Raw genomic sequence first — 26,387 nt, 5'->3', positions numbered from 1 at the left:
AGTACCAGGTATAGTATGTAGTAGGTCCTCAAAAATTATCTGTTTATCAATTACACATTTAACTTAGTCTTTCACTACCTTAAATATATTAATCAATATGTTTCCTCACATACCTTTTCTTTTATAGGTTTTAGTTCTACTTCATCCACCTTTCTTTCCAGTTGACTTTCTAGTTTTTTAATTTTCTTTTGGAGTTCTTCAATTAGACTTTGCTTATTATCTATCACAGGTTTGCCCTGAAATATAATATGTATTTTTATATCTTAAGTAAAAAAAAAAATTAAACAAAATACACAATAAATATGCCAGTTGTAGAAACTTTCTGAGGCTACAGCTAAACCATACTTCCTAAATGACACTATTGATATATAAATATAGCATGGCAGCTGCATCTGCTTCTGTATTTTAAAGATGCTACAAATAGAATAGAGGTCAAAAAAGAATGAGCTACCTTAATCAAAGTGACTTAAAAGCTAATTCCAGCAAATATTGTAAATAAAATTAAGAAATGGAATAAACTACTTCCTATGTATTTTCAATCAGACATGATCACAATTAAATATAAAAGTACCTGTAATCCACTGGTTAGTCTCTTAATTTGCCTTTTCAGTTCATCATTCTCTTGATCAATTCCATCTTTCTCTCTAAGCATTTTATTATAGGCTTTTTGTTTTTTTGTCAGTTCATTGGTTAAGTCATTCAAATTATCAGTTAGTGAATTTTCTCTGTTTTTACTTGCTTTAAGAGCTTCTTTCAATTTTAAAAGATTTTCACTTAAGTCTTCAATTTGTGACTAATGAAAGATAAATATTTAATTTATGAATCTTCAAATATCAAGGATAAAAGCAATATAATACAGAACGTATACCATTAATACTTTCAATCCAAGAACGTTTCAATCTAATTTTTTTAAGTACACAAGGAAAAAAACCACACATTATATATATTTTTCCATCTTCATTTCAAATGAACAAAGTCTATTTGAAGTAAACAAAACAAGAAACAGGCTAAAGCAATTCATCTTCAGCAAATACTCAGAAACAAAATTTTACCAAATCAGCAAATGTTTCACTATGGCTGATTTAATTTTTAGTAAAGAGACAAGTACATATCAGTGTACAAGGCAATGTTTTACACACTACAAAGCATAAGAGTGGTATTAAACAAAATCTCTGACTTGAAGTAGTTTCTAACCTACTTTGCAAAGACAAGAACTTGCAATACTGGACAATATACATAAGCCACTAGAAAGGAGTTGCTAGTTGTCCTATATAGTAAAGTGAAGGGAATGGTAGCACTTAAAATATATTTTGTTGCACAAATTATTACTGGCCTAAAGCATTACTAATAACACTCAAGGGAAATGAGTAGTATTATAATGTAGTTAGAAGAAAAACATAAATTGTCCTGGAGAAGTCAGAAAAAACTTCAAGAAAAAAGACCTGAGAAATATGAAGAATTCAACAGAAGACATTTCAGGCAAAGAGAAAGGTGCTAGAGACATCAACAAAGGGCTATTTGTGTTAATATATTATTAAGTAAATAGAGTTTTACTGTCAACTATGCTCATAATCTTGATGGGTACAATGCAAGACTTCAAAAATCTGAGTAAAACCCAATCCCTAGACAGTTTAATGGTGTTGAAAGGCATGTACAAAGAAAATAAGAGCAAATCAAAATTATAAATAAAATAAAATATATAGAAAGCAAGTTTTTTATTTTCTGCATAATACATGAAACTTTGTGTAAATAAATTTGAAAATCATTATGAAATACACGTTTTATAAAAAAACATTTTAATCGCCAAATCTAATGATCAGGTTAGAAAATAATAAAATACATTGCCAAAAAGTAAATAACTTACAAAAAAAAAGGCTTTAGAGTTACCAATATGTCAAGAGCTACATGATTTCCATAAACTATTTTGGGGGCGGATAAAGGAAAGCTAATTAACATATTATGGGCAAGCAAAAATTAGAAAATTCTGATAAGACAAAAGAAATTAAAACAAAACAAAAACTACACATCTATCTCACTTTTTAACATATAAGTAAAAATCCTATGTATGTTTCTTAAATTTAATTCTATTAGGAAGAGTAGCTTACCATGGCCTATCCTTTGCTAATCTCCAAGATGATAATCAGTGCCTAAATTCAATAAAGATAGCTATTGTTCAAAAGCGTGTGAATATGTGTGTATCTATCTACCAATAATTCATTAGAATACTCTATTCATTATCAGAATTATTACATATCAAAGGGGATTCTCTGCATGGTAATGGTCAGAAATTTTGTTATATTAATGCCTGTGTTCACCTTTAGCTCTTTAGTATGTCGATCAATAATTTGTTGAACATTAAGATTTGCCTCTTTCTGAGAAGTTGCAAAAATAATACGTTCCTCAGCTGCCTCTGTCATTTCTGCCCGGAGTTCCAAAAGTGCTCGACTAAGTGCCTAAAAATTACAACATATATACATTAAAAAAAAAAAATTGTTATTTTATATGAGCAATATGTAATACAACAAAATAACTCATGCTTTATTACTTTGAACTATTTTCCTAAAATACCATGTGCTTAATCAGGTGTAACTTACAAACCACCCAACTCTTTCAAATGAATCTCCTTTAGTAATCGCACTCAATTCTTTCCAAATTGACTGTGACAGTTCAAGATCTTGATAATAAGAACTCAGCATTAAACAACAATTTGCAATTCAGAAAACAGGCATGTTTTATTTACAAATATCCAAGTTTAACTATTTATCTGAATTTCTCAGTATAATTGAATTTAAGTAGACAATGAAAGTTATAGGATTGGAAAAGGCTTAAAATTTGCCAATAAACATGAGCCAGCACAGAGAAAACAGAAGTACTTCTTAAAACAATTGTGTATATTAAAACTGAGAGAAATTTAAAAAACTAATAAAACAGAAATGCCACTGACAAACTCCTTCTCATAAAACTATCTCTGTGACTTGCTTTTTAAATCTTTCCTTCCCACTGTCCTATCTCCCTCTTAATATCCCAAATCACTCAGAATTGTTCAGTTATTCAGATTGTTCAAAATAGCCTCAGTATCATAAGATCTCAGTAGAAAAGAGGGGAAAGATGGAGTTAAGATTTTCCCTTATTTCCTACAGACAACCCACAAATCAGACTGATGACAACATAAAAAGATAAATTGGACTACACATTTAAAATCACCACTAATAGGGCTATTTAAACTAATTATCTTGAGACCTCGCTTGACAGCATGAAGTAAGACTCATACTTTTCATTAAAGAAGACAGATATGCTATCTGTTTCCTGTCTTCTCTTAAGAGCGATCTCCCACACGTTATTTCCAAAATGTTGTTAGTTTTCTAATGTTACTTACTTTTTGCTGTTTCTCTTTCAAGGCTAACTGACTCTTTAGTCGATCTACCAGATGTCTCATTGTGGTTGTTGGAGCTCTGGAATTTGCTTCTTTTTGAGCCTGAAGTTCAGATTTTAAACTCTGTGACTCCTTTTGTGACTGGGCCAGAAGACACCTTAAGTCCTCCACTTCTCCTTTCACTTTTTTCACTTCCTCTGCATGGTTTTCTTGGAGCCTAATAGAAGAAAACATTTGGATCTGATAGACTGGTTCCTTCAATTAACACTTTGATTGATACAAATTTTATGAAGAGCAAATGCTGGTCCTAAATATGCTTCCAAACTAAGTCTTGATCCAAATCGAAAAGAACAATTCATTATTCACTTAGCTTTCTTAAACTTACATAAAATAACTTTTTCTCCCCTCTAGTTTCTGTCTCTTATTTTTGGCAATAATTGCATCAAGTAATTTTGTGGCTCTAGACAAACAACACAGACAATGAACAAAACATAGCACTTTAAATACTGCCTCCAGCAAGACGTGACTTCCTCTACATCAAGGTTTCTCAACCCCAAAACTATTGTCATTTTTGACTGGATAATTCTTTGTGGGGAGGGCTGTCCTGCGCACTGACAGGTTTAGCAGCCTCCCTTGCTTCTACCCACTGTGCCAGCAGCACCCCCTAGTGGTGGCAATCAAAAATGTTTCCAGACATTGCCAGAGGAGTGCAAAACTCCCTCTGTTGAGAACTACCACCCCATAGGGTCGTGATGCAAAGACAAAATGTAAACTCCCACAGAAGTCACATGAATTACTAGTTTGCTTATGGTCCTAAAGTCACTAGAATTTTATCTATAAGTAATAACTGTCTCTATACATATGGAACTGGATATATTATCAGCAGACTCAGTTAATTCAATGAATCCTCCTGCTCATTCAGCATTAGTAAATCTGATACATTGAATTATATCCAGTTCACTGTGTATATAGACACTACATTAATAAGGTTATCAATATGGAGATTCTGAGACTTGTTGCTTACAGTGAAAATGTGTCACTTTAATCATCAAATTGGAAAATATAAGGTTTTACTAAATAAAACACAGATCTATAATTTCCTAAGACACATTAAAATATGCATACCAATGTGGACACAGTGAATAAAAGTATGATTTTAGGCTAAAATGATCTGGTGAAGTATAAAACAACTACTCAAGTATTTTATGTGGCAAAAATTATACATAGCAGGCAATTTCAAAAGATGATTTTTTTTACATCCAGGAATTAAATTCAAAAGCACAAGCAACTCTATACTCCAAAACATGACAGAAACTTACTATAACAAAAGTAACATATCAGGTATACAGTTAAACAGAATGGGGAAAATTAGATTAAAAAGATAGTATGTTACTGCTAATCCCCTTTTCTTTTAGAAAGTAATTTCTTAGAAGGGGCAGCTTCTTAATAAAGCAAAAATAGTGTTAATTTTGTCTGAGGCATCTTGGATAAATAAAGGTTCTAATATGAGCTTCAGAGCTGGAATGGAACTATACAGTCAAGTAGTACCACTTTCTCATTTTTTCAGATAACAAATCAAGGCTCAGGGAGACAGTTCTATAATGACTACATAATTCATAATTATAAGCCTACTTTAGGTTTATAATCTGAATTCTGATAAATTCAGTGTTGAGAATCTCTAATACAAAGAATGGCTGCTGTGACTTTTATTGGCACATGGTTAATAAAAAAAATAGTTGACTTTTCATTTGACAAGTATTTGTTGAACCTCTGTTGTGTGTCAGAAAAAGTTGTAGACTATAGTCTTACATTTATATGTTGTCTTATAATTTGCAAAGTATTTTTTCATATACAGTATCATTTGGCCTTCATATAACCCCTCTGAAAGACCCAGGGTATGTACCGTCATTTCCATTTTACAGATGATGAAGCAGAAGCAGAAGCTTAAAAATGTTAAAAACAAAATTCTGGACAAGAATGTAGGTTTATTTTTTAGTTAGATTGACTAGGTTTAAATCATGGCTTACCATCCTGCCCTTAGGCATTTTACTGAGCCTTCCTGTGGCCTAGTTACCTATGTGAAAAATGAGTAGAATAAAACCTGTATAAGCAGTCCTGAGAATAAAATGAAATAATATACATCAACTTTTTAGATCAGTGAACAACACAGCAAATGTATGCATTTATCCTCATTATATCATTATTACCATTTGTCTATTTTTTATTTCTAATACTTACCGTAATTTGATATTTTCAAATTCTCTGATTTTTAATTCAGTGATTTCTTTTTGTCTCTCTAAATCTTGAGATGCTTTTTTTAGTTTCATTGAAAGTGAGGAGAGAGAGTCATCTTGTTCTGCGACCATCTGTTCCATCTCAGCCAGGCGAATAAAATGCTTGTTAGTAGGAACTGGAGTAGGAGACTGTTTTATTAAATCCTGTAAAATATGAGTAAGTTAGCCATGAGCATATACAATTCAATGCCATACTTACTCCATCATTTTAATTTGGTTCCCTCAAATGATCAAAATATAGTATCTAATCTAAAGTTTAATGATTTAATGGGCAATGAAGGCTTAAAGAAGACAGGACACAGATCTCATTCTTTGTTTCCCAAAGTACCTCAATTTAGTGGAGGATCAACAAGTGTTGACTGAATTAATGAGTTAAAACTTGACAATGCTAATGTTTGTATGTCTGGAGATGAAGGATAGGCCACTTTACACATATAGAAGGCAAAGACTTAAAGAGGCAAATGTGACCTGAATTTAGAACAGGAAAAGCAGTTGGATGTAGGTAAACATATAATGAGCAGAATTTGAAAAGGCAGAATGGGGTCAGATCTTGGAAGCCTCTGAGTACATGGCTAAGGTACATGATTTTGTAGGCAGCAGTGAGCTAATAAAGGGTGTGGATATAGGGAAAAGGATGACAAGAGTTGTGTTTTGTAGATTCTTCCAGCAACAAAAGGTAGGTGGCTTCTACGACAAGAACAAAATACAAAATACCCAAGAGTGCTAAATTTTCTAGTATATGGTCTCAAAAATCAATAAAGAATAGAACAAAGTTCTTAGATCTTACCTGAGCTGTTTGTTTGAATTTACTGAGTGAACTATCAGCCTGTAGTTCTAATTTATGATGAAGAATATAAAGGTCTTCCTCATGCTTCTTAACAATTTCTCTTTGCTCCTGTTTTACAGCAAATGAAAACTGTTACCTTAAATTAAGATTTAAATATAGTCACATTCTGAAGATCTTAAATATTTTATTATCTTTAATCTTCCAAGATTCCTATGATAGGAAAGGAACAATTATCTGCCTGTATACATTTATACCAGTATGCATTTCCTCTAGCACATGCTCAAGTTGACAACCCTGGTCATAATTTACTTTTAATAGTGGAATAATACTAATCATCTTTTAACTTATCTCTAAAAAATGTTTTAAATGTTTTATTCCCCCCCCACAAAGTTCTAGCAAATCTGATTTCCTCTGATGACTAGTGTGATAGATTTCCTTCTTACCTTTCCCTGTCTTTACCTATAAACTCAATTGATAATTTTCAAAATTATATGGTCTCAGCAAGACGGCTTTCCTGGTTTAGTCAGTCCGTAAGAGAAAGATACACATACACAAACTGCCAGTTTTACTGACAGATTTCTAAACCAATCACATGAAAGTAACAATTCCTAGATAGAATGATTTGAAAGTAAGAAATGAACTACCACTTCAGGGCAGCCTAATATTTGACACTTGACTAAAATACATAATAAATTAAATAGCATAACATAATACCTCTCTGGCTTTTTCCAGAAGATGTTGATACTTCTTTAACATTTCTTCCTTTTGATTTAACCTTGCTTGCATGTTTGCAATGGTCTGATGAGCAATTTTCAGTGTATACTGTGATTTTGGTTCTACTTCCTTTCTGCCTAGTTCGGCTATAAGCTTTTCTCGTTCTGCAGTGGCTGGTAATCGAAGCCTCAGTTCATTGATGACTTTGTCTCTTGATAGAATATTTTGCTCTGCTAACCATAAAGCAGATTCTTTTTCTTTCAGTTTCTGCAATGATAAATCGTAAGAAATGATTTAAGTATATTTTCTTCTTTCAAAAAAGTTTCATCTGAATTTTAGATTACTTATAAACAACAAAAAAAGGAGTTTCACTTTATTAAATACTATTTGGCTACTGTAAGTATGATGTAAAAAATAAGGTTAAATTGATTAAACTCCTGGGTGACAGTTCAGTTACTGCATGTGTACTTCATTTATTTATAATATTATCACATGTTAGAAACTTCATTGTTATGATGAAAATGAAATTGAATTAAGGTAATTTATTTAGATCTTGTAGTTTTAAAACTAGAAATGTCTGATAGTGCTAGATTTTGGAAAGAAATATAATAAATCATTCATTTTATTCTGGTCCATTGACAACCCTAGAAGAACAATCCATCCATAAAGGTAAGCTGAGTATAAAAATTGAAATGTTAGGTCTAAGACAATGAATCATTACTATAAAATCTGAAGTTTATTAAAACAAAACAGAAAAAAATGTTCACTTTTCAAAGGATTAAGGCAAATATTTTAAGTAACTCGGGCAACTCATATAAATGATGAATACTCCAATTACTGAAGAAAATCTAAGTTTCCTCAATTAATTACAAATGTACAATTTTACTTGCAAAGTTACTTTTAAATGTATTTACAATTAATATGTTTAGATGTAAACTAAAATGAAAATATTTAGTTTATATTATTTTCTCTTTAATACAGATTTGATCACCTATTAATCAAATTTAAGACCTCCATTAAACTAAGAAGTAATTTCTAGCTCTCCTTCTAATGCTTGAGCCACCCATAAAACGAATGAACTGAAAACTGATCAGAGTATACAACATGCACTTCAAAATAAAATAGAAATAAATAAGGATAAAAACATACATCATACATATTGCTCATAAGACTACAACTAAATGCTTTTTGTTTCCTTTCAAGGTCACTTCTACTGATCAGAATGCCCAAAAGTGACAAGTAGTAATTAAATAGATTGTAAATTCTTATTAGCTATACATGCTTTTCTTCATTGGCTATGAGAAACATTATCGGAGAGTGGAAAAGGAGATTGGAATTACCAACAGATTCATCATTCTACACTTCATCCTTGTTAAAAAATATTTAGAAAATTCCACAAACATACCCAATAATACACTGATCAAAGTGCAAATTGTTCTAATTACCTCTTCTAGTGATTTACAAGTTGCCCGTGTTTCTAGGATTACTCGAACATTCTCCTTAATTTTTCTTAGAGCAATCTCAAGTTGATTTGGAAGAGGTAAACTAGGGTCTGGCATTGATCCTGTAGCCTCTTCAAACTATTAAGATACAACATTAAAAAAAAGCAGTTGCAGCATTTAGAAGAACAATATTAATTTGTACAACTAGTATGACAAAACATGGTTAAACACCACTTATATTGGAAATATAAAAAACATCAATTAAAATTCCATCTGACTTTTAAAAAGGTACATGCTACTGGATTAATACCTTTTGTGCTGCACTTAATATTTCATTTTGCTGACGGTCAAAAATGTCTAGTTGACGTTCCAGCTCAACTTCTCTTTGATCCCAGGCCATTTGCCTTTCTTCATGAAACTAAAAAGAGAAGGTTTTTTTTTTCCATACACAGACACAGACACTCACCTAGCATATAACAGGAACTTTTACATACATTTCTTATTTTTAATCCCAGAACAAACCCTTTGAGGTCACTATCATTCTTCTCCTTTTAGGGAAAAAAAGGGAAGCAAACTCAGAGAGGGGAAGTAACTTGCCTACGATCACAGAAATAGGCACATGTGGAGTCAGACTGTCAGTCCATCCACGTACCCATCCAGAACATATTTAATGACATGTACCATGTGCCAAGCATTATTCTAGGCAATAAAAACAAAGCAATGAACAAAACCAAATCCTTTTCACCATGGAACATATATACTAGTGTGGGGTAAACAGTAAATAAATGACTAAGTATGTAATATGTCAGAGGGTGATGAGTGCTATAGAGAAAAATGAAGCTAGATAAGGGGAATCCTGATGGTAGGATTTGCCTGTATGTAGTATACAAGTAAGCAATACACTTGGTGGCTAATGAAGGTCTGTCTCTGTGGTAAGTAAGACATTTGAGCTAAGACGTGAAGGCAGTGTGAGCATAAATACAGGTATCTCAGTATTAGTTATTTGCCTCCTTAACTCTCAGAGAAGGAATAACAAAATTTCTAAGACAAGCAGTCATGCTTAGTGAATTTCATCTGCCTCCAAAGCCTATGGACTTCATGCTACACCGAGCTGCCATCTCCTGCTCCATCAGTGAGAGCCAGTAGTAACTTGTAACTGGAAGAAGGCAAATAACTAATAATGAAATAAAAATTAACTTACCAAATAAATTTGGCATTATTCCTTTTAAGTTTAATACTACTATTACAACATAGCTATGCAATTTTAGAATGCTTTGGAAAATAGGAAACAATATTTTAAACACAATAATAATGGGAAATATATTCACTAAGGAGAATAACATAGTTATCTTTAACTATGATGCTCTTATGTTTAAAATCTTAGCAACAAAACACCAAAATAAATATAAAATGAAACCTTGTTCTGCTGTACAATTTCTTCCTCTAGACTGCTGATTGTATGGTCATATTCAGAAATTATATTATTCAAATATTTTATTTCTTCTTTATCCTTGACTAATTCTCGATTTAGTTTAAGCTCTTGAAGACGAAGTTCTTCTATTTTCATATGCCAGTTGATTACCTAAAGATTTATAAATTACATATACAAATGTAAATACTACATATATATCTGTATCGATTAAAATGATTTAAATTGAAATTAATGGATATTCTATAATAAAGAAATAAAACTGTCCTTAATTGAGCCACATGGCAGTTCATTTAGAAATTTCATAGACTTTTCTAAGAGCATGTGGCAGCTTAGCATAAAACATCCTTATGTTGGAATGGAGATGACTAAACTTCACTTTCATTTATTTATTTACTTTCATCTATGTATTGGGTACTTACGTAAATATGTAACTTTTCCACTTACCTCTGACCAAATGAGGGCAAAATTAAATTATACTAAAAAATAACTGTGGGCCTATTACTTATAAATAATTTTGAACAGATTATGAAGGGTAATCTTATTATGAAGGGTGGAATTCAACTGATGACTATTATAATGTTTATGAATAATTATAATTAGTATTTAATAAATATATACAGTATTTAAAATTTTTTGATATTACAAAATCTAAGCATTTCTACTAAAATTATTGCTTAGAAGAATCTTATTTTATTTTTATAAATAGGCATACAAATCATCAATACTCCTAATTTCAAGAATCTAAATTAATAAATTATAATGGAATTTTTATTGCATATTAAGTATTTTTCATATAGGCACATGTTAAGAACTTAAAATTATTACACAACTCTTTTGGAAATACTGAACTAAAACAATGTTTTACCTTCTGGGCTCCCCTGGCGTCCTTTAAAGTGCTTATTAACTCTTCCAGCCCCTTTAATTTTAATTCCATTTCCATGGCTTTGTTCTCCATATTTCTATGTTCTTGCTGAGAACTTTTCATTTCTTGCATTATCTTAAGTTTGTCATTTTGTAACTGAATCATTGTTTTAGAGAACTTCTCCTGTTGTGCCAAGGGTAAGGCTCCACTGAACTGTCGTCGTAGAGACTGAATTGTTTGGCGCAGATGTTTTGCTCTGTTTCTCCCCTCGGAACGGGCGTAACAGAGAGCCTGTTCTTTCTCATCAAGTTTCTGCTCTAAGCGCAAATTATAGGCCTCCACCTTCTGCAGTTTGGATGTGACTGACTCCAACTTACCAAGAGCAGTAGCTTCGCTCACTTGAAGAGAGACAATGTGTTGGTGCAACTTGGCAATCAGCAACTTTTCATCAGACTGTGCCTAATATAAACATATATTTGTGGTAAGTTTCAAGTTTTTCCAGTGAAATTTATCATGGATTTAAAATCACAACTTACTAAATAAAATCTTAAAGTGTGGTACTTGAGAGACTACAAAAATCTAGCCTTGCTTTAATATAAATTATCAAAAATTTATAAAAGAAAGAATCAGAATCAAACATTTTAAATCCAAATCTGGCATCTAATTAATTAACAGTTGCAATACCACTGTTCTTTTTTTTTTTAACTCCCATATGTTAAAAACAATTCCGGTATTAGACTGGTATGGACATTTTTTTTTTATCCTAAATAAATGTATAATGTGATGATGTTCGAAAAGCTACATATAAATACAAGAGAAAATACTGCTATGAGAGATTTGGTATTTCCCCTCCCTAACTTTAACTTTGATGAGCGGCCAGCACAATGCATTTTGTGGGCATTTAAATGCTTTTTCTGTGTTATGAAATTTCATGGCATTTCAAATTAAGGAGTACTTAATGATATTTCAAATTAAAAAGTTTTTCAAACCAGGTTATACAATCAGTAAGAACAGGAGCTTCTATTTGATATATCCTCTGACTGAAGGTATAAAATCACTCCAATAACGAATGTAAATTCAGGAAAAAGGAACAAATCTGAGTAGAAGAGCCAACACTGTACACACCTGGTAGTCTGACAGTTGCATTCTGATGGACTCTACTTCCTTTTCCCTGGATTGCTGTTGTGCATTCAAAATGTCAACTTGCCTTTTGGCAATATCAGAAATCTCTCTCAGTCTACAAAGTGATAAGATATTTCCTGAATGATTAAGTTACATTCTCTAAGTAAATACCAGAATTTCAAATTTCTAGACCTTTGGAAAAGCCATTAGTTTCCAATACCTCTTCTCTGTATGAAATACCAAAGTCAAGTTTTCTAAACTGTTTTCATGAAACAATTCTATGAGAGGTTACCAAGTGGTCTGAAAAAAAAACCTCCATTTCCAACATCCTTCCCCCTTGAAAATCATAATTCATAATATCATATTAAATGTTGGGAAGGTCTAAAGTAAAACGTTATCTTAAATTGGATATGTGCAGCATCTTCTAATGTATATGGCCAAAGAACACCCCCACACTTTTTTTCATAAGACATTAATTATCATAGTTTGGCATAGCTAGAATAAGAGAGTAAGTAGGTTTATAACTTAAGAAGTTATTAAAGAAATTTAAAATTCCTAGATTCTCTATGTGGATGTATGCTTTTATTTCTTATTTTAATTTACAAGTTATCAAAAATGTGAAGAAGAAAGATTATACATTTAAACTAGAATTCCAAAAAATGGGAGAGCTTGATGGTAAGTTATCAAATTTCTTATATGACTACTGTGATAAGTTTACACAGGTAAAGTAAAATGCATTTTACTTCTGAGCTGGAATAATTTTAGTTCAGTGTGACAGATGAGTCAGATTTCCTCACATTGATGAAAAATTCATCACCAGTAATCAAAAAACTACCCAAGAGCAAAACCCCTGGGCCAGATGGATTTACCACGGAATTTTATCAGACATACAGAGAAGACATAATACCCATTCTCCTTAAAGTTTTCAAAAAATAGAAGAGGAGGGAATACTTCCAAACTCATTCTATGACGCCAGCATCACTCTAATACCAAAACCAGGCAAAGACCCCACCAAAAAAGAAAATTAAAGACCAATATCCCTGATGAACATAGATGCAAAAATACTCAAAAAATATTAGCAAACCGAATTAAAAAACACATCAAGAGGATCATACACTGTGACCAAGTGGGATTCAACTCAGGGATGAAAGGATGGTACAACATTTGAAAATCCACCAACATCATCGACCACATCAACAAAAAGAAGGACAAAAACCACATGAACATCTCCATAGATGCTGAAAAAGCATTCGACAAAATTCAATGTCCATTCATGATAAAAATTCTCAGCAAAATGGGTATAGAGGGCAAGTACCTCAACACAATAAAGGCCATATATGACAAACCCACAGCCAACATCATACTTAACAGTGAGAAGCTGAAAGCTTTTCCTCTAAGATCGGGAAGAAGACAAGGATGTCCACTCTCCCTTCTGTTATTCAACATAGTACTGGAGGTCCTAGCCATGGCAATCAGACAAAACAAAGAAATACAAGGAATCCAGACTGGTAAAGAAGGAGTCAAACTGTCACTATTTGCAGATGATATGACATTGTATATAAAAAACCCTAAAGACTCCACTCCAAAACTACTAGAACTAATATCTGAATTCAGCAATTGCAGGATACAAAATTAATACACAGAAATCTGTTGCTTTCCTATACACTAACGATGAACTAGTAGAAAGAGAAATCAGGAAAACAATTCTATTCACAATTGCATCAAAAAGAATAAAATACCTAGGAATAAACCTAACCAAGGAAGTGAAAGACCTATATCCTGAAAACTATAAGACACTCTTAAGAGAAACTAAAGAGGACACTAACAAATGGAAACTCATCCCATGTTCCTGGCTAGGAAGAATTAGTATTGTTAAAATGGCCATCCTGCCTAAAGCAATCTACAGATTCAATGCAATCCCTATCAAAATACCAACAACATTCTTCAACGAACTGGAACAAATAGTTTTAAAATTCATATGCAACCACAAGAGACCCTGAATAGCCAAAGCAATCCTGAGAAGGAAGAATAAAGTTGCGGGGATCTTGTTTCCCAACTTCAAGCTCTACTACAAAGTCACAGTAATCAAGACAATTTGGTTCTGGCACAAGAACAGACCCACAGACCAGTGGAACATAATAGAGAGTCCGGATATTAACCCAAACGTATATGGTCAATAAATAAACAATAAAGGAGCCATGGACATACAATGGGGAAATGACAGCCTCTACAACAGCTGGTGTTGGCAAAACTGGACAGCTACATGTAAGAGAATGAAACTGGATCATTGTCTAACCCCATACACAAAAGTAAATTCGAAATGGATCAAAGACATGAATGTAAGTCATGAAACCATAAAACTCTTAGAAAAAAATATAGGCAAAAATCTCTTGGACATAAACATAAGCAATTTCTTCATGAACATATCTCCCCAGGCAAGGGAAACAAAAGCAAAAATGAACAAGTGGGACTATATCAAGCTGAAAAGCTTTTGTACAGCAAAGGACACCACCAATAGAACAAAAGAGGCATCCTACAGTATGCGAGAATATACTCATAAATATGACAGATCCAATAAAGGGTTGACATCCAAAATATATAAAGAGCTCATGTACCTCCACAAACAAAAAGTAAATAATTTAATTAAAAATGGGCAGAGGAGCTGAACAGACAGTTCTCCAAAGGAGAAATTCAGATGGCCTACAGACACATGAAAAGATGCTCCACATCGCTAGTCATCAGAGAAATGCAAATTAAAACCACAATGAGATATCACCTCACACCAGTAAGGATTGACACAATCCAAAAGACAGACAACAACAAATGTTGGTGAAGTTGTGGAGAAAGGGGAACCCTCCTACACTGCTGGTGGGAATGTAAACTAGTTCAACAATTGTGGAAAGCAGTATGGAGGTTCCTCAAAAAGCTCAAAATAGAAATACCATTTGACCCAGGAATTCCACTTCTAGGAATTTACCCTAAGAATGCAGCAGCCCAGTTTGAAAAAGACAGATGCACCCCTATGTTTATCGCAGCACTATTTACAATAGCCAAGAAATGGAAGCAACCTAAGTGTCTACCAGTAGATGAATGGATAAAAAAGATGTGGTACATATACACAATGGAGTATTATTCAGCCATAAGAAGAAAACAAATCCTACCATTTGCAACAACATGGATGGAGCTAGAGGGTATTATGCTCAGTGAAATAAGCCAGGCAGAGAAAGACAAGTACCAAATGATTTCACTCATATGTGGAGTGTAAGAACAAAGAAAAAACTGAAGGAACAAAACAGCAGCAGAATCACAGAACCCAAGAATGGACTAATAGTTACCAAAGGAAAAGGGACTGGGGAGGATGGGTGGGAAGGGAGGGATAAGGGGGGGAAACAAGAAAGGGGGCATTATGATTAGCATGTATAATGTGTGTGGGGGCATGGGGAGGGCTGTGCAACACAGAAAAGACAAGTAGTGATTCTACAGCATCTTACTATGCTGATGGACAGTGACTGTAATGGGGTTTGTGGGGGGGACTTGGTGATGGGGGGAGTCTAGTAAACATAATGTTCCTCATGTAATTGTAGATCAATGATACCAAAAAAAAATAAAAACTCATCACCAGTTAGGTAAGTTTTAATTACAATATAATAGAATGAGTGTATTTACAAATTAGTTTACTTCAAAAGGTGAGGTCCAGGAGGTGAGAGGAAGGATAAAAAAAAAAAAGGAGTCCTTTATATTGTAAAAAAAAGTCTCTAACTTTCTGGGTAAGCTATAAACCCATTTTTACTAGTTATCTGTGCTTGATGGATCAACTCAGGCCTCCTCATACTTTTCTACTTTAGTAACATATAATTACAAAGGAGAATTAAGTACATGGCATCTACCTGACACACAGTATTTACATATATTTTGTAAATAATAAGCTAATAAACTGTTTCAACATGAAAATGAAAATAATATTACTTCAGGATTATTAAGTATAACTGTATAAGTTAATATATTTAATACTTAGCACAGTACATAGTACATTCCTAATAAATGTAAACAGAATCAAAATCTGAACTTGTTTTTATAGCAACCTTATGAAACAGGCAGAAGTGATACTATTACTGATTTAATGAAGTAAAGAATCTTAAGTTTGAATAAATGAAGCAGCCACCACCTTTCCATCCAAAAATAATTAGTATGTTGAAGAACTAGACCTCATAGGGTCTTGATTCCAAGTTCAGTTTCTTCTGCAATACTATTCCTGGGCTCCAAAAATGTGACATCTTGAGAAATAATTTCCTTTATTTATACCTGTTAAAATTAATCTTAATATTATTTAACCCTGTTCCTATAAAAACAAACCAGTTATTAATTTCTACTAAGAATATTACATCTATACCACTGGAATTAGGTTTCTTAAAGATAAATTAGAGGAGACACATCTAATCAAGTGACTAGAAAGTTTGCGTGCACTTACTTTGACACTTCAACTTTTAATTCCATCTCATTCTTCTCTAATTCTAGAATTCGTTGCCTATCAGCGTCACTTACTGTCTTGCTCACACTCTCAGCTAATTCATCTCTTAACATCTGTTCCACCTTCTGTGCTTCCAAATTGATTTTGGTAAGCTAAGAAAGAGTAACAAAAAATGTTCAGAAACATCAGTTTTGGGCAAGATTTCCCTTTCAATTTAGCTTTTGGTGTAACACAGTCTTCTTTCCTTTGTGCTAGTGCAGATACTGAAGTGGGTGTGAAGTATAAGAATAGACTGAAGAGGGTAATGAGAGAAAGAGTCAGGAAGAAATTATGAGAACTCTGTTTATATGCCAAACCACCAAAGTCATTTATATTAGGCAATTCACAATCTAATAATATCTGACTCTTGGATATTATTAATTTGCTTGTATTACAGTAAACACATTGTATTTTACTTCAATTATATCATCTATAAATAAATCTAAATGAGAAAATAAAATCTTACTGATATCTACTTAGAGACTCAAAATAAAATGAAATATATATTTTGAAAAATATACTAATTCTAAAGGTGCTACTTCATTATAAATTGTTGAATATTTTCAAACTATATTTATTACCATCTCATTTAATAATTTGGACCATATTAAAAAAAAATCCTAAAACCTATTACACTATAAAGTCCCTGAGAGCAGAGACAACTATTTTATTTTCAGCTATAACCCCAGCCCCTGTATAATAATAGACATTCAATATACATTTGTTAAATGAATGGATGGTAGTGGAAGGCAATTTTATTATTAAGCAAATAATATCTTTTTGCACATTATATCTAATAATGAAATGCTGATGAGAAATAACTCATTTCACAGAAACATATGCTTTCATTTAAAATATTTCAGATTTAAAAATACATCTTTTATGTATCCACTACATGAAACACAAGCATTAATAAATATGCTACTCCAGAGATGAAAACAAACCTCCTACAATAATACAATATCTATCATGCTAATTCTTTACTCTATAATTGCATGATTAAAATTGTAATATCAAACCTCAGCAAATTTGGTTTCCAATTCAAAATTACGTTCTTCCATTTGCTTTAATGAAGTCCTCACATGTTCGTACATTTTTTGAGAATGTTCAGCCCGTTGCCTTTCATTTAATTCCTTCATCTCAAGCATAGTGATTTTTTTTGAAATAGACACAATTTCGCTGTTGGTTATTGATTTCTTTGCCTTATCCATGTTAGATTCATTACCTACATATAACAATACTTTGTTATCAAAGTTATATCCCAGACATTTTAGACATTGCATATATGGAGGAAATTTGATCCCAATGGAAAAAAGATGAGCCTTTTGAAGTATGACAGACCTGGACTCCAGTCTTACCTCTGTTACTGCCTGCCTGCATACTACCTATCCCATTCAATCTCTGCAGAACTTACACTCTTCATCAATCAAATGATAATAAAAATTATTCCTCTTAGTATTATTGAAACAACAAGGTAAAAGATGTAGTGTAGAAGGTATCATATGTGGGTAACTAAAAGGGTAAATAAATATTTTGTTAGCTGAAAGGATATAAACTGTATAAGAAGCAATACAGAGAAGGGTGATACAAGTGCAAAGACTTTATTTTTAAAGTCACACAGAAGAAGCTGAAAAATAAAATCTGGTGCCATATGATTTAGGGGTTTCACCAAATCTTCTTTAACCATCAGTACTATGTGGCCTCTGTATATATCTGATATCAAATATTTTAAATTCTTTTATTAGTTACTACACCCTGATCTTTTTTTCTTTTTTCTTTTCATTAAGGTATATATTCCTATGAAGGTTTCACAAGAAAAACAATTTGGTTGCTACATTCACCCATATTATTGAGTCCCCCCCATACCCCACTGCAGTCACTGCCCATCAGTGTAGTAAGATGCCACAGAGTCACTACTTATCTTCTCTGTGCTACACAGTGTTCCCCGTGACCCACCCCCACACAATTACTACACCCTAATCTTATATGCAGAGTTGTATGGCTTGTCTTCAAACATAAAAGTCTGTGGTTAAAGGAAAAGAGAATTAAAAATTCCTAATTTTCCATGAAAAGGCATTACATGGGATTGTCACTAGTTACTTAATCATTTTTTGTGAAGAAAGAGAAAACTAATACTTTTGCTTTGCATAACAGACATGACATGCTCGAGGGAAAAAAGAAAATTTGGTAGTGTTTTATTTTTTAGGGAATCAGTCAAGGGATGTCAATTATTTTAAGGACCCAAGCAGTGATTCACTTCACAGAGTCTCTGGTAACACCAATAATGTCCCCTATTTTTCTAGCTTTACAAGCTTGAGTTTAGTAACTGAGTTTACTCAAAGAACTCCAAAGTTTTGGAATCAAACAAAAAACTGGCTATCTTCCTGTTTTAAGAAGTACATCATTTTGTTCTGTATGTATCTTTCCAGATATGATTTTAGAATAACTGATCTAATAATGAGCAGCAACGATTACTAAAAGAAGCTGAGATAGTAAACCAGTCCATTATGGAAGAGCAACTCATTCAGGTAACCATAATGAAAGAAAGAAAAATGCACTGAGAATAAATATATAAGGAACATAAAAGCCCTCCATTCTATTTTCTGCTAAACTCTGAGAATGAAGAGAGGCATGTCACAGGGGCTGCAGAAGATCAGCCATCTGTATGTCCTTGTGTTTGGCGTGTTCTTAGAAGGTAGAGGACAACAGTCTGATACCAACCAATTCTTGGATGATAGAAGCTGGTAAGGTGACACTTTTAAGCAACAATATAAGGGCAACAGGAAATAAGAAAAGCTTTAAAACTTCAGATATAAAGCCATGCACTGGAGAGATTAAGGGATTTGAAAATTAAGGAGTTTCCTTAGGGAATTCAACACTTACTAAAGAGAGTTGGGCTAATATGAACAGAGAACATGTATGTAAAACTCTCTTTTACATCTTATTTTAAAATGGTATTATCTTCTTTCATGTAGGAGCTACATGCAAGGCAATCGCATTTATCACTTAATGAATTGAAAATTGCATTGCTGATAGCAGCTTATTCTAGACTTCCCAATGTGAGGCCTCTCTAAACTACATGTCTCAGTTACCAATCCAATAAAACAGCTCTATTTAGTAATAGAAACTTGAAAGCATTAGAACTCTAAGGTTGGGAAAACAGTAAAAACATCTTATCCAAAGCAGCAAATTTATTTGATGTTGGTCAATACAAATTCCTTTCAAATTTTTTTGATGTTCTATGATTATCTTTTAATTTAAAAATATCCAATGATGAAAAGGGGGTGGAAGATGGCGGCGTGAGTAGAGCAGCGGAAATCTCCTCCCAAAACCACATATATCTATGAAAATATAACAAAGACAACCCTTCCTAGAATAAAGACCAGAGGACACAGGACAATATCCAGACCACATCCGCACCTGAGAGAACCCAGTGCCTCGCGAAGGGGGTAAGATACAAGCCCCGGCCCCGCGGGAGCCGAGCGCCCCTCCCCCCAGCTCCCGGCGGGAGAAGAGCAGGCAGAGCGGGAGGGAGACGGAGCCCAGGACTGCCGAACACCCAGCCCCAGCCATCCGGGCCAGAGTGCAGGGCCCTGGATACTGGGAAAACAGAGCAGCAAGAACAGTGAGCGGGCACCAGAGGCCAGGCGCTGGAGGACATAAGAAAAGCGAGCGACCAATTTTTTTTTTTTTTTTTTTTTTTTGCTGTTTTGTTTTGGCGAGCACTTTTTGGAAGTCTTAAAGGGATACGGACCCCAATACTAGGGAAACAGGGCAGCAAGACCGGTGAGCAGATGCCTGAGGCTGGCGCCGGAGAATAAAGTAAAACGAGCGGCCACCTTTTTTTTTTTTTTTTTAAATGTTTTTTTTTTGGTCGTTGTTTTGTTTTGGCGGGTGCTTTTTGGAAGTCTTAAAGGGCAGGGCAGGACACTTAATCCAGAGGTAGGGAATCCGGGGATCTCTGGGCACCCTAAACCCTGGGCTGCAGGGAGCAGGGAGGCCCCTTACGGAGATAAATAGCCTCCAGGCCGCTCCCCCTCCAATGCGACTCCACCACTTTGGAGCAGAGGCCTGAACAAGGCCACGCCCACAGCAACAGCGGAGATTAACTCCATAGCAGCCGGGCAGGAAGCAGAAGCCCTGTCTGCGCGCAGCTGCGCAGCACAAGCCACTAGAGGTCGCTGTTCTCCCAGGAGAGGAGGGCCACAAACCAACAAGAAGGGAAGTTCTTCCAGCCGTCACTCATCCCAGCTCCGCAAACTATTCCTATCACCATGAAAAGGCAAAGCTACAGGCAGACAAAGATCACAGAAACAACACCAGAGAAGGAGACAGACCTAACCAGTCTTCCTGACAATTCAAAATAAGAATCATAAACATGCTGACAGAGATGCAGAGAAATATGCAAGAGATATGGGATGAAGTCCGGAGGGAGATCACAGATGCCAGAAAGGAGATTACAGAAATGAAACAAACTCCGGAAGGGTTTATAAGCAGAATGGATAGGATGCAAGAGGCCATTGATGGAATTGAAACCAGAGAACAGGAACGCATAGAAGCTGACACAGAGAGAGAGATAAAAGGATCTCCAGGAATGAAACAATGTTAAGATAACTGTGTGACCAATCCAAAAGGAACAATATCCGTATTATAGGGGTTCCAGAAGAAGAAGAGAGAGGAAAAGAGATGGAAAGTATCTTAGAAGAAATAATTGCTGAAAACTTCCACAAACTGGGGGAGGAAATAATCGAACAGACCACGGAAATACACAGAACCCCCAACAGAAAGGATCCAAGGAGGACAACACCAAGACACATAATAATTAAAATGGCAAAGATCAAGGACAAAGAAAGAGTTTTAAAGGCAGCTAGAGTGAAAAAGGTCACCTATAAAGGAAAACCCATCAGGCTAACATCAGACTTCTCGACAGAAACCCTACAGGCCAGAAGAGAATGGCATGATATATTTAATACAATGAAACAGAAGGGCCTTGAACCAAGGATACTGTATCCAGCACGACTATCATTCAAATATGACGGTGGGATTAAACAATTCCCAGACAAACAAAAGCTGAGGGAATTTGCTTCCCACAAACCACCTCTACAGAATATCTTACAGGGAATGCTCTAGATGGGAGCACTCCTAGAAAGAGCACAGCACAAATACCCAACATATGAAGAATCAAGGAGGAGGAATAAGAAGGGAGAGAAGAAAAGAATCTCCAGACAGTGTATATAACAGCTCAATAAGCGAGCTAAGTTAGGCAGTAAGATACTAAAGAGGCTAACCTTGAACCTTTGGTAACCACGAATTTAAAGCCTGCAATGGCAATAAGTACATATCTTTCAATAGTCACCCTAAATGTTAATGGGCTGAATGCACCAATCAAAAGACATAGAGTCACTGAATGAATAAAAAAGCAAGATCCATCTATATGCTGCTTACAAGAAACTCACCTCAAACCCAAAGACATGTACAGACTAAAAGTCAAGGGATGGAAAAACATATTTCAAGCAAACAACAGTGAGAAGAAAGCAGGGGTTGCAGTACTAATATCAGACAAAGTAGACTTCAAAACAAAAAAAGTAACAAGAGATAAAGAAGGACACTACATAATGATAAAGGGCTCAGTTCAACAAGAGGATATAACCATTCTAAATATATATGCACCCAACACAGGAGCACCAGCATATGTGAAACAAATACTAACAGAACTAAAGGGGGAAATAGACTACAATGCATTCATTCTAGGAGACTTCAACACACCACTCACCCCAAAGGATAGATCCACTGGGCAGAAAATAAGTAAGGACACAGAAGCACTGAACAACACAGTAGAGCAGATGGACCTAATAGACATCTATAGAACTCTACATCAAAAAGCAACAGGATATACATACTTCTCAAGTGCACATGGAACATTCTCCAGAATAGACCACATACTAGGCCACAAAAAGAGCCTCAGAAAATTCCAAAAGATTGAAATCCTACCAATCAACTTTTCAGACCACAAAGGCATAAAACTAGAAATAAACTGTACAAAGAAAGCAAAGAGGCTCACAAACACATGGAGGCTTAACAACAAGCTCCTAAATAATCAATGGATCAATGACCAAATCAAAATGATCAATGACCAAATCAAAATGGAGATCCAGCAATATATGGAAACAAATGACAACAACAACACTAAGCCCCAACTTCTGTGGGACGCAGCAAAAGCAGTCTTAAGAGGAAAGTATATAGCAATCCAAGCATATTTTAAAAAGGGAGAACAATCCCAAATGAATGATCTAATGTCACAATTATCGAAATTGGAAAAAGAAGAACAAATGAGGCCTAAGGACAGCAGAAGGAGGGACATAATAAAGATCAGAGAAGAAATAAATAAAATTGAGAATAATAAAACAAGAGCAAAAATCAATGAAACCAAGAGCTGGTTCTTCGAGAAAATAAACAAAATAGATAAGCCTCTAGCCAGACTTATTAAGAAGAAAAGAGAGTCAACACAAATCAACAGTATCAGAAACGAGAAAGGAAAAATCATGACGGACCCTACAGAAATACAAAGAATTATTATAGAATACTATGAAAATGTATATGCTAACAAGCTGGAAAACCTAGGAGAAATGGACAACTTCCTAGAAAAATACAACCTTCCATGACTGACCCAGAAAGAAACAGAAAATCTAAACAGACCAATTACCAGCAACGAAATTGAAGCAGTAATCAAAAAACTACCAAAGAACAAAACTCCCGGGCCAGATGGATTTACCTTGGAATTTTATCAGACATACAGGGAAGACATAATATCCATTCTCCTTAGAGTTTTCCAAAAAATAGAGGAGGAGGGGATACTCCCAAACTCATTCTATGAAGCTAACATCACCCTAATACCAAAACCAGGCAAAGACCCCACCAAAAAAGAAAACTACAGACCAATATCCCTGATGAACGTAGATGCAAAAATACTCAACAAAATATTAGCAAACCGAATTCAAAAATACATCAAAAGGATCATACACCATGACCAAGTGGGATTCATCCCAGGGATGCAAGGATGGTACAACATTCGAAATTCCATCAACATCATCCACCACATCAACAAAAAGAAAGACAAAAACCACATGATCATCTCCATAGATGCTGAAAAAGCATTTGACAAAGTTCAACATCCATTCATGATAAAAACTCTCAGCAAAATGGGAATAGAGGGCAAGTACCTCAACATATTAAAGGCCATCTATGATAAACCCACAGCCAACATTATATTGAACAGCGAGAAGCTGAAAGCATTTCCTCTGAGATCGGGAACTAGACAGGGATGCCCACTCTCTCCACTGTTATTTAACATAGTACTGGAGGTCCTAGCCACGGCAATCAGACAAAACAAAGAAATACAAGGAATCCAGATTGGTAAAGAAGTTAAACTGTCACTATTTGCAGATGACATGACATTGTACATAAAAAACCCTAAAGACTCCACTCGAAAACTACTAGAACTGATATCGGAATACAGCAAAGTTGCAGGATACAAAATCAACACACAGAAATCTGTGGCTTTCCTATATACTAACAATGAACCAACAGAAAGAGAAATCAGGAAAACAACTCCATTCACAACTGCATCAAAAAAATAAAATACCTAGGAATAAACCTAACCAAGGAAGTGAAAGACTTATACTCTGAAAACTACAAGTCACTCTTAAGAGAAATTAAAGGGGACACTAACAGATGGAAACTCATCCCATGCTCGTGGCTAGGAAGAATTAATATCGTCAAAATGGCCATCCTGCCCAAAGTAATATACAGATTTGATGTAATCCCTATGAAACTACCAGCAACATTCTTCAATGAACTGGAACAAATAATTCAAAGATTCATATGGAAACACCAAAGACCCCGAATAGCCAAAGCAATCCTGAGAAGGAAGAATAAAGTAGGGGGGATCTCACTCCCCAACTTCAAGCTCTACTATAAAGCCATAGTAATCAAGACAATTTGGTACTGGCACAAGAACAGAGCCCAGACCAATGGAACAGACTAGAGAATCCAGACATTAACCCAGACATATATGGTCAATTAATATTTGATAAAGGAGCCATGGACATACAATGGGAAATGACAGTCTCTTCAACAGATGGTGCTGGCAAAACTGCACAGCTACATGTAGGAGAATGAAACTGGTCTATTGTCTAACCCAAACACAAAAGTAAATTCAAAATGGATCAAAGACCTGAATGTAAGTCATGAAAGCATTAAACTCTTGGAAGAAAACATAGGCAAAAATCTCTTAGACATAAACATGAGTGACCTCTTCTTGAACATATCTCCCCGGGCAAGGAAAACAACAGCAAAAATGAATAAGTGGGACTATATTAAGCTGAAAAGCTTCTTTACAGCAAAAGACACCATCAATAGAACAAAAAGGAACCCTACAGTATGGGAGAATATATTTGAAAATGACACATCCGATAAAGGCTTGACGTCCAGAATACATAAAGAGCTCACATGCCTCAAGAAACAAAAAACAAATAACCCAATTAAAAAATGGGCAGAGGAACTGAACAGACAGTTCTCCAAAAAAGAAATACAGATGGCCAACAGACACATGAAAAGATGCTCCACATCGCTAATTATCAGAGAAATGCAAATTAAAACTACAATGAGGTATCACCTCACTCCAGTAAAGATGGCTGCCATCCAAAAGACAAACAACAACAAATGTTGGCAAGGCTGTGGAGAAAGGGGAACCCTCCTACACTGCTGGTGGGAATGTAAGTTAGTTCAACCATTGTGGAAAGCAGTATGGAGGTACATCAAAATGCTCAAAACAGACCTACCATTTGACCCAGGAATTGCACTCCTAGGAATTTACCCTAAGAATGCAGCAATCAAGTATGAGAAAGATCAGTGCACCCCTACGTTTATCGCAGCACTATTTACAATAGCCAAGAATTAGAAGCAACCTAAATGTCCATCGATAGATGAATGGATAAAGAAGATGTGGTACATATACACAATGGAATACTACTCAGCCATAAGAAAAGGGCAAATCCAACCATTTGCAGCAACATGGATGGAGCTGGAGGGTATTATGCTCAGTGAAACAAGCCAAGCGGAGAAAGAGAAATACCAAATGATTTCACTTATCTGTGGAATATAAGAACAAAGGAAAAACTGAAGGAACAAAATAGCACCAGAATCACAGAACTCAAGAATGGACTAACAGGTACCAAAGGGAAAGGGACTGGGGAAGATGGGTGCGTAGGGAGGGATGGGGGGGGAGAAGTAGGGGGGTATTAAGATTAGCATGCATGGGGGGGTAGGAGAAAAGGGAGGGCTGTCCAACACAGAGAAGGCAAGTAGGGATTCTACAACATTTTCCTATGCTGATGGACAGTGACTGTAAAGGGGTTTATAGCGGGGATCCGGTATAGGGGAGAGCCTAGTAAACATAATATTCGTCATGTAAGTGTAGATTAGTTATACCAAAAAAAAAAAGGGCAGTTCCTGTGTGGTAACCTCCAATGAGTTCTACACAAGAGTATAAAGGGCATATAAAAGTGTAGGCAAAGGGTCTGTTTGTGTTTATACAGAGGATCAAAGCCTAATTGGGCTACCCCGAAAATGAACTAAGATATGATATGAAAAATATCATTTGATCAACAAATATGAGAGATGCCCTCACCAAAAAAAAAACCCACAAAAACAAAACAAAACAAAACAAAACAAAAAATATATATATATACACACTTCCAATTGTAAAATAAATAAGTAACCGGGATGTAATGTATAGCATAAGGAATATAGTCAAAATATTGTAACAACTTGGTATGGTGATAGCTGGTACCCAG

The 26,387-nt window shown here is 34.7% G+C and overlaps 1 protein-coding gene across 6 annotated transcripts in view; it reads right to left on the bottom strand.

Annotated features, from left to right (window-relative positions):
• CEP290 (centrosomal protein 290) overlaps positions 1-26,387 on the bottom strand; it is a 97,526-nt gene that overhangs the window by 32,084 nt on the left and 39,055 nt on the right. For all 6 annotated transcript variants that reach the window (XM_057486885.1, XM_057486883.1, XM_057486886.1 and 3 more), the window contains 14 exons: positions 17,553-17,758; positions 16,495-16,646; positions 12,030-12,141; positions 10,908-11,363; positions 10,028-10,192; positions 8,921-9,028; positions 8,614-8,748; positions 7,169-7,435; positions 6,455-6,562; positions 5,612-5,811; positions 3,377-3,590; positions 2,316-2,453; positions 572-793; positions 114-236 (listed from right to left, as the gene is read on the bottom strand). In XM_057486885.1, coding sequence (XP_057342868.1) covers positions 114-236; positions 572-793; positions 2,316-2,453; positions 3,377-3,590; positions 5,612-5,811; positions 6,455-6,562; positions 7,169-7,435; positions 8,614-8,748; positions 8,921-9,028; positions 10,028-10,192; positions 10,908-11,363; positions 12,030-12,141; positions 16,495-16,646; positions 17,553-17,758 — 2,606 coding nt within the window. The remainder of the gene's footprint in view (positions 1-113; positions 237-571; positions 794-2,315; positions 2,454-3,376; positions 3,591-5,611; positions 5,812-6,454; positions 6,563-7,168; positions 7,436-8,613; positions 8,749-8,920; positions 9,029-10,027; positions 10,193-10,907; positions 11,364-12,029; positions 12,142-16,494; positions 16,647-17,552; positions 17,759-26,387) is intronic.

Source organism: Manis pentadactyla, chromosome 10, assembly GCF_030020395.1.
Source record: "Manis pentadactyla isolate mManPen7 chromosome 10, mManPen7.hap1, whole genome shotgun sequence".
Lineage (NCBI taxonomy): Eukaryota > Metazoa > Chordata > Mammalia > Pholidota > Manidae > Manis > Manis pentadactyla.
The sequence above is the reverse complement of the archived record's forward strand: the minus strand, read 5'-3'. Positions and strand labels throughout refer to the sequence as shown.